At 36.8% G+C, this 9,833-nt stretch overlaps 1 protein-coding gene across 1 annotated transcript; it reads left to right on the top strand.

The window, feature by feature from the left end:
• Positions 1–948: 948 nt before the first annotated feature.
• Positions 949–9,414, top strand: LOC105790339 (brefeldin A-inhibited guanine nucleotide-exchange protein 2). The gene is made up of 11 exons (XM_012617895.2): positions 949–2,415; positions 3,213–3,530; positions 3,635–3,980; positions 4,073–4,495; positions 4,577–4,869; positions 5,250–5,523; positions 6,003–6,505; positions 6,596–6,917; positions 7,016–7,394; positions 7,538–8,223; positions 8,506–9,414. Exons 1-11 carry the CDS (start codon positions 1,229–1,231, stop codon positions 9,115–9,117), a joined length of 5,343 nt encoding a protein of 1,780 aa, XP_012473349.1. The 5' UTR covers positions 949–1,228; the 3' UTR covers positions 9,118–9,414.
• Positions 9,415–9,833: the final 419 nt, after the last annotated feature.

Below are 9,833 nucleotides of genomic sequence, written 5' to 3' on the forward strand. Positions count from 1 at the left end.
TTACACCCATGTTAACATATCTTTTTATTATAGGTATGGGATAAAATTAGTTTTTGTATTATTAAATAGATTAATTTAGTTTTTTATTATTAAAAATTAATTAAATATGAATTGTAATAAAACTAATATTTATTGTATAAAATGTCTTGAAAATTGTTATTTTACAATTGCAGTTCAATTTCGAACCAAATATTTAATTTACAAAAGCATAAAAACTTTAAAAATATTAATTATGTTCTATTCTAATTTGACCTTATTTGATTCTTTTAATAATAGAATAGCTAAATTGATCCATTCAATAGTAGAACTAATTTGATCTCGTCCCACATACTTTCATATGTTTATATAAAAAATAAAGGGTAAACTCCACTAAAGGTCACTTTATCTTATTTTAGTCACTCTAAATTTTTTTTCTCAATTCAGTCACTTTAAAGAGTAAACAAAGTGCCATGTGTCGTCATTCAATTGACTAATGTGCCATGTCAACAATCTGTTTGTGGATTAACAGAATTTTTAACGACACTAACTAGTTCAAACAATGATCTTAATTAGAGTGACTAAATTGAGAGAAAAAATTAGAATGACCAAAATAGAACAAATCCTATTTTATAGTGACCTTAGGTGTAATTTACCCTAAAATAAAATAATGTGGAGTGGAATTTATTTCCCTCTCCAAGAATTTAAACTAGGATAAAAATATTTGAATTATAAAATATGGCTGGAGCTTGGAAGTATCCGGGACGCTTCTCCCCCGCCGATATGAAATACTAAATTTGTAATGCCTTAATTACCCTCCTCGCATCACAAATATTGCACCTTCCCCATTCTACATGTTAGCGTCCACTTTATTGCCAGTTAGGCCGTTACTGAGCAAGGGTATTTCAGTACATTGGCTTTCAAACTCGAAATTTGATGAAAAAGAAAAACAGATTAAAAACGCTATCGAAATCTGAAATCCTTTAAATCTTAAAATAAAAATAAAAAAATCAGCTCAGTCTTCGGCTCTTGGCAGTTACCGGTTTCAGTTTACGTTCATTGTGAATCGTTAATGCAATTAGAGCAAGAGCAACCGTGATGTGTAGGCTCAGTGAGTCAACCGCTCGACTCGGTTTCTCACTCGGATAATTCACACAGCTGAAAGGGAGATCAAAAATGGAACCTAGCATTTTCGTTATCCGTTTCCTAGATCTGAGTTGGTGAGATTTGACGCGTTGTATTCGACTCGGGAATGGCTTCTGCGGAAGCCGATTCCCGCATTAGCCTATTGGTAGTCCCGGCGCTAGAGAAGATAATAAAAAACGCTTCGTGGCGGAAGCACTCGAAACTGTCTCATGAATGCAAATCGATTCTCAAGACACTCACTTCTCCTTCGCCTCCGCCTTCGTCTGCGTCTCCGTCGGATTCGGAGCCGGAAAACTCGATCCCTGGACCAATCAACGATGGCGGCCAAGTAGAGTATTCACTCGCTGAATCGAAGTCTATTCTTAGTCCTCTGATCAATGCTTGTGCAACCTCTTTCAACAAGATCGTCGATCCCGCCGTTGATTGCATTCAGAAGATAATTGCACACGGGTACCTGCGTGGCGAAGCGGACCCCACAGGAGGCCCCGAGGCTCAGCTGTTATCCAAATTGATTGAATCCGTGTGTAAATGCCACGCTGTAGGTGATGAATCCATTGAATTGCTGGTATTGAAAACGCTTTTAACCGCGGTAACTTCCATCTCGTTGCGAATTCACGGTGACTGTTTGTTGCAAACTGTGAGGACTTGTTATGATATATACTTAGGGACCAAAAATGCGGTTAATCAAACGACTGCGAAAGCTACTTTGATTCAAATGTTAGTTGTTGTCTTTAGGAGAATGGAGGCTGATTCTTCAACGGTTCCGGTTCAGCCAATTGTAGTGGCTGAATTGATGGGACCAATTGAGAAATCGGATGCTGATGGATCAATGACTCACTTTGTTCAAGGGTTTATAACTAAAATCATGCAGGACATTGATGGAGTGTTTAATCCAGCGACACCAAGTAAGATTTCTTTAGGAGGCCATGATGGCGCATTTGACACTACTACTGTTGAAACCACGAATCCTACTGATTTGCTGGATTCTACTGATAAGGATATGTTGGATGCAAAATATTGGGAGATTAGTATGTATAAGACAGCACTGGAAGGGAGGAAAGGAGAGTTGGCGGATGAGGAAGCAGAGAGAGACGATGATTTGGAGGTTCAGATTGGGAATAAGTTAAGGCGGGATGCGTTTTTGGTGTTCAGAGCACTTTGCAAGTTGTCGATGAAGACACCACCTAAAGAGGCTTTGGCGGATCCCCAGTTGATGAGAGGGAAGATTGTGGCACTGGAATTGTTGAAGATCTTTTTGGAGAATGCTGGAGCTGCTTTTAGAACAAGTGAAAGGTATCTTTCTGTTCCCTCTTTGCACATATTTCTCTGCTTTTATTGATTGTTCTAATTTGCAATCCGAGAAGGTTCTTTTTAAGGATTTAGTTCTGCATTTTCTTAACTATTAAGTTCTAATTGTTGAAGTTTCTTGATATGTCCTAATATAGTTTTCTGAATATGTTTTAGTATGTGCTGGAGGATAAATATGTGCTGAATATAGGTTATATTCACAAACAACACTAAGGTTTAGGCACTTGGGTAATGAGTCTCGAAGCACTGCCAAAACCATTGTAATTAGATTTTGAGACATCTGAGATGGCTTTTCCTTATGAGCTGATAAAAGTAAACCTTAGTAGTATAGAATTTTTCTGGATATTTTAAACCATATTGTGTTGTAATCTTCTGGTTGTGTACCCTTTGAACATTTAACAAATTGTTCTGGGTGTTTTAGTGATGTGCCTTTTTATTGACCAATTTAGTTCTAACCCTTGGTTACTTTGGAAACCGGCGGTGTATTTACTTGTTTATTTAATAACACTGTTGCTTCAATTAATATTCCAGCGCCAGCTTTAGTTCTTGATTTGTCTAAGAGATTTTATTCTATGTTTATAGTGAGATTTAAAAAAAAAAAATTTAAAGATACATTTCATGTTTTAACATGGGTATTACTATTTACTAGTACATATAATATATTTTTCCTTGATTAAAGTTGATTGTTTTTTATTCCTTTTCCACATTTCATTTTTGTTTGCTCATAGTACCTATACTGAATTTGAATTTTCCTACTGGTGAAAATGCTTCTGGTGGTACAGGTTTTTAGGAGCCATTAAGCAGTACTTGTGTCTGTCACTGTTGAAGAACAGTGCTTCAACTCTTATAATCGTTTTCCAGCTTTCTTGCTCCATTTTCATTAGTCTGGTGTCGAGGTTTCGAGCTGGCTTGAAAGCCGAGATCGGAGTATTTTTTCCTATGATTGTTCTGAGGGTCTTGGAAAATGTTGCTCAACCTAATTTTCAGCAAAAGATGATAGTTCTCCGTTTTCTGGATAAACTTTGTGTTGATTCACAAATCTTAGTAGATATCTTTATTAACTATGATTGTGATGTCAATTCGTCAAACATATTTGAGAGGTATTCTCCTACCTTTGTAATTTTATCGAACTTAAGAAAATATGTTTGTTAGACTTTAATTACTTTTGTATTTTCCCCATTATTTTCATTATGGCTCTTTCCAGAATGGTCAATGGACTTCTGAAAACAGCTCAAGGTGTTCCTCCTGGTACAGCGACAACACTATTGCCTCCCCAGCAAGCAACCATGAAATTTGAAGCTATGAAATGTCTAGTGGCTATTTTGAAATCAATGGGAGGCTGGATGAACAAACAGTTGCGCATTCCAGATCCTTATTCTACCAAGAGATTTGAAGCAGCTGAGAACAGTCTTGAACCTGGAACTGTCCCCATGGAAAATGGGAATGGGGATGAGCCTGCTGAAGGGTCAGATTCTCAATCTGAAGCCATTAACGAGTCTTCTGAAATTTTAACAATTGAGCAGCGTCGAGCTTACAAGCTTGAACTTCTGGTATGTCTCCAGATGATGTCTAGTAAACTGATCTGACTGTACTCATTTTAGCTGATCATGATTCATGAAATCTAACATAAAATTCCTGGCAGGAAGGTATATCTCTTTTTAATCGGAAGCCTGAAAAAGGAATTGAATTTCTAATCAAAGCAAGAAAGGTTGGTAACTCCCCGGAGGAGATAGCGGCTTTTCTTAAAAATACATCTGGTCTGAAGAAAACGTTGATTGGTGATTATCTCGGAGAAAGGGAAGATTTACCACTGAAAGTGATGCATGCCTATGTTGACTCCTTTGACTTTCAAGGCATGGAGTTTGATGAGGCAATCCGAGCCTTTTTGCAAGGTTTTAGGTTGCCTGGTGAGGCACAAAAGATTGATCGAATCATGGAAAAGTTTGCTGAGCGTTATTGCAAATGTAACCCTAAGGCTTTCATCAGTGCTGATACTGCATATGTCCTCGCTTACTCTGTCATAATGCTCAATACTGATGCTCATAACCCTATGGTTAAGAACAAGGTGCATATACATTACCTGATCTTGTTTCCATTTAGTGCTTGAAAATTGATGTTCTCCCTTTTCCTAAATTGAAACGTGCAGATGTCAGCTGATGATTTCATAAGAAACAATCGTGGCATAGATGATGGAAAAGATTTGCCAGAAGAATGCTTAAGATCATTATTTGAACGGATATCAAGAAATGAGATCAAAATGAAAGATGATGATTTGTCTATGCTACAGAAACAGTCAATGAATTCCAACAGAATTTTAGGTCTGGACAATATCTTGAATATTGTGATACGCAAGAGTGATGAAGACGAGCATATGGAGACCAGTGATGATTTTATCAGGCACATGCAAGAACAATTTAAAGAAAAAGCTCGCAAATCTGAGTATGATCAACTGCCATTTGAGCTTTTATGTTGATGCTTTACTGTAGAGAGATTCCTGTTTGCCTGTATATAGCTGAACCATCTTACTAGGTCTTTCCTCTTTAAAATCTTATGCCTTTATATTTTGTTAGAATAAGGTGAAATCCTGGGTATTTTTATCAATTTTTTAGATGGCTCACGCTTAATTAATCTGTTAAGATGTTGTAAATATTATATACTATTTTAGATATTTTCACTTTACCTTGTGGTATTTTTAACAGGACCTCCCACCACCTTCCATCTTTATGTGCACATGTTCCCTGAAATGTGGCATTTAACATTTGAAAAAGAAACTCTGTTGTTGATTGCCATTTGATTTCCATTGTACTGGCAATTTGTAGGTCAGTTTATTATGCAGCCACAGATGTGGTGATTCTGAGATTCATGGTTGAGGCAAGCTGGGCTCCTATGTTGGCTGCGTTCAGTGTGCCTCTTGACCAAAGTGATGATGAAGAAGTAACAGCATTGTGTATTGAAGGCTTCTGCTGTGCAATTCATATCACTGCTGTGATGTGCATGAAGACTCATAGAGATGCATTTCTGACTTCATTAGCTAAGTTTACTTCACTCCACTCTCCAGCAGATATAAGGCAGAAAAATATAGATGCAATCAAGGTTAGCATTTTGGCTTGTTCTGCAGTGAATATTTTGTCAGTAACCCTTCTCTATTTTTATTCTGAAAATTACTATAAAGTGCTTAATTTTTGTGATATTTTTCTCTTTGTCTTCTCTTTTCAAATGCTTGTAATCTTGCAAACTCTGTAATGCTGTATGGTCACATCAGTTAGAATGCTTTATTTCATTTTAGCCATTGCTGATATTCATTGTAATCTTTGGTTTTGAGATGACAATGTATGGTTGACTTACTCATGGTTGACTTACTCAACTTCACCTCAAAAGGAATGTCATTACGGCAAAATTTTCCATACTTTTACTAAAATTGTTTCCCATGTATTTTTGAAGTTATTCTTTAAGTAGAAGCTTTAATAAGTGGCCTTAGGGAACTCATTAGTGAGACCCATTATTTGAACTCTATGAAAATTTCCATTTGCTTGTGGACCTAACATAGAATTTTCCTTTTACATTGTTAATAGGCGATAGCTACAATTGCAGATGAAGATGGAAATTATTTACAAGAGGCTTGGGAGCATATTTTGACATGTGTGTCACGGTTTGAACATTTGCATCTATTGGGAGAGGGTGCTCCTCCGGATGCCACTTTCTTTTCCTTTTCTCAGAATGAATCAGAAAAATCTAAGCAAGCTAAGTCAGCTGGTCTTCCTGTTATAAGGAAGAAGGGTTCAGGAAGAATTCAGTATGCTGCTGCTGCTGTGATGAGGGGCTCATATGATAGTGCTGGTATTGGAGGTAATACTGGGACAATCACATCTGAACAGATGAACAATTTAGTCTCTAATCTCGACATGTTAGAACAAGTTGGAAGCTCTGAAATGAATCGTATATTCACACGTAGTCAAAAATTGAATAGCGAGGCTATAATAGACTTTGTTAAGGCTCTTTGCAAGGTGTCCATGGAGGAATTGAGATCTACATCTGACCCTCGGGTTTTTAGCCTTACAAAAATTGTTGAGATAGCGTAAGAATCATTCCACTTCTCTTCCTTTGGCTTAAACTTAATGCATTTTGTTTATGTTTCTTGACTGCTAATTTTCTGATATGCTGACAGGCACTATAACATGAACCGGATTCGGCTTGTATGGTCAAGCATCTGGCTTGTACTCTCTGATTTCTTTGTGACCATTGGCTGTTCTGAAAACCTGTCAATTGCGATTTTTGCGATGGACTCTTTACGGCAGCTATCAATGAAATTTTTAGAGCGAGAGGAGTTGGCTAATTACAATTTCCAAAATGAATTTATGAAGCCTTTTGTTATTGCAATGCAGAAGAGTAGTGCTGTTGAAATCCGAGAATTAATCATCAGATGTGTCTCACAAATGGTGTCATCTCGAGTCAATAATGTCAAATCAGGGTGGAAGAGCATGTTCATGGTATTGAATTTTTAATATCTATCACACAATATATATATATCATAGTTTTGATACCTTAATCTTTGATCTATTTATTATTGAACCGATAAATCTTTCAGGTTTTCACCACTGCAGCTTATGACAACCACAAAAACATTGTACTACTAGCCTTTGAAGTAACAGAAAAGATTATTCGAGACTATTTCCCATACATAACCGAAACTGAAACAACCACATTCACAGATTGTGTGAATTGCCTAATTGCATTCACCAACAATCGATTCAACAAGGATATTAGTCTCAATGCAATTGCTTTTCTGCGATTCTGTGCCACAAAACTTGCTGAAGGGGATCTCAGCTCCGCATCTATCAAAACTGATAAGGAATCGGGTAATACTTCTCAATCTTCACCTAGCAAGGGAAAGGACGGAAAACAAGAAAACGGAGAGCTGATTGATAAGGATGATCATCTCTATTTTTGGTTACCTTTGTTGGCTGGTAAGGAAAAATGAACCAGTTGTTTCAATGTTACTAGGCATTCGAATTTGCTTTATTTTCAAAATTTTAATAATACTTTTATCTTCTTACTATACAAATGCTTTATGTTCTGAAGTGAAATTACATTACATTTTTCTGTGTAGGTTTATCAAAACTTGGCTTTGACCCTAGACCGGAAATTAGGGAGAGTGCTTTACAAGTGCTGTTTGAAACTTTGAGCAACCATAGTCACCTCTTCTCACTACCATTATGGGAAAAGGTGTTTGAATCTGTCCTTTTTCCAATATTTGAATACGTACGCCATGCTATCGATCCATCAGGTGGTGACCCACCTGAGCAGGGAATTGATAGTGAAATGAGTGAGATTGATCAAGATGCATGGCTCTATGAGACGTGCACCCTGGCACTTCAACTGCTTGTAGATCTTTTCGCGAGTTTTTATAATACTGTCAATCCACTTTTACCGAAGGTTCTCTCTTTACTTGTAAGTTTTATCAAGCGTCCTCACCAAAGCCTAGCTGGAATCGGGATTGCTGCATTTGTACGTTTGATGACCAATTCTGGTAATCTTTTCCTCGAGGAGAAGTGGCTGGAAGTAGTTTCTTCAATAAGAGAAGCCGTTAATGCAACACTTCCTGATTTCTCGTACTTCGTTAGTGGGGATATCACACTTGAAGGCAATGGACATGTATTGAATGACCAAAGCAATGAGGCTTCTCATGGTTCTGACACGTCTCGTGGTGATTCAGAGAGCCTAGGAAAGCAACGTCTTTATGCTTCTTTATCTGATACGAAGTGCCGAGCTGCTATTCAGCTTTTGTTGATTCAGGTCCGACTTCTCATCTTAATATTGAAATATAATCAGAAATCTATCCTCTTAAATCGAATGGAAATTGCTATATGTGTTGTACCCCTATTATGATATTTGAAACTGTCTGAATCTCAAATCTGGTAGTCCCGTAGGATACTTCACTATCGGAATTTACTTTGTGGATGTAGTTTCTATGCTGATTGGCTCTCTACCATTGTTTGCATGAATATTCAACTAGATACCAAGGTTTTAAGTTCAAAATGGGGCTAACTTTGAGTTCAACTCTTTTTATCCCGACAGGCGACGATGGAAATTTACAACATGCATCGAACTCGCATATCAGCTAAGAACATCTTAGTCCTTGTTGATGCAATGCATGATGTAGCATCCCATGCTCACGGGATCAACAACGATGCCATATTACGTACCAAGCTTCTAGAGTTTGGTCGGATGACACAAATGCAGGATCCTCCATTATTACGTCTCGAGAACGAATCGTATCAATTTTGCCTTACATTCTTGCACAATCTGATATTAGATAGGCCTCCAAGTTTTGAGGAAGCAGAAATAGAGTCCCATATTGTTGGTCTTTGCCAAGAGGTTTTATTGTTTTATATCGAAAGCGCATGCTCAGGACAGACTTCCGTAACATCCGCCGATGGCCAAACCCAATGGTTGATCCCTTTAGGTTCCGGGAAACGAAAAGAACTGGCCGCACGTGCACCTCTTGTCGTAGTGACTCTACAGACCATATGCACCCTCGGAGACACTTTGTTCGAGAAGAACTTAGCTAAGTTCTTCCCTCTTCTTTCGAACTTGATAAGTTGTGAACATGGTTCAAATGAAGTCCAGGCAGCTCTCAGTGATATGCTCAACTCCTCAGTTGGTCCACTTTTGCTTCAATCCTGTTGATCTTCGAGATTCGACCGTCATGGTAAATATGTTTCTTTTCCCTTTTTCTTTTTGCCTCTTATTAACTCCATAGTTTTCCTTCTATGTTGCTCCGGCTCTTTTTCTTTAATGAGTTGAGTATCGGCGTCCGACACCCATATCGGGTATAGGGATATGATACTTCAAAGTTTTTTTTTTTTTTTTTAATGAAAAAAGAAAGTAAATACACTTTGTGTCGGACACATTCAAATTCGACACAGCCTCTTTTGTTTTCTCCTTTAGTTAATAATAATTGATTTTTGAAGAGTTGGTTTCCAATACTGCTTTTGAACTGAATAGCTATTCTTTTTGGATTAGTAGAAAAATAAAGGCTAAAATATGTTATAAGTTCTTGTACTTTTCATAAATTTGGAATTTAATCTTTTACTTTTATTTTTAAGAATTTAGTCCTTCTATATTTTAGATTTTAAAATTTAGGTACTACTATTAATACTATTAAAATTATTTTTTAAATTCAAGTTCATTACAACATTTGTTTAGTTACATTGTTACCAAGTGAGTTTTTTTCTTCAAAATATTACACCAATAAATTTAACAATATTAACAATTGAACTTTAATTTTGAAAATTGAAAAGTGAAAAGACTAAATTCCTGAAAATAAAAATATAAGGACTAAATTCTAAATTTGTGAAGAATACAGGAATCTATGGTATATTTCAACCAAAAATAAATAAAAG

Source organism: Gossypium raimondii, chromosome 8 (genome assembly GCF_025698545.1).
Source record: "Gossypium raimondii isolate GPD5lz chromosome 8, ASM2569854v1, whole genome shotgun sequence".
In the NCBI taxonomy this organism is placed as follows: Eukaryota; Viridiplantae; Streptophyta; class Magnoliopsida; order Malvales; family Malvaceae; genus Gossypium; species Gossypium raimondii.

Coding starts and splice junctions, on each gene's coding strand:
- LOC105790339 (XM_012617895.2), top strand. CDS start 1,229: ATGGCTTCTGCGGAAGCCGATTCCCGCATTAGCCTATTGGTAGTCCCG. Junction 4,496..4,576: donor ACCCTATGGTTAAGAACAAG/GTGCATATACAT, acceptor TGAAACGTGCAG/ATGTCAGCTGATGATTTCAT. Junction 4,870..5,249: donor GAAAAAGCTCGCAAATCTGA/GTATGATCAACT, acceptor GGCAATTTGTAG/GTCAGTTTATTATGCAGCCA.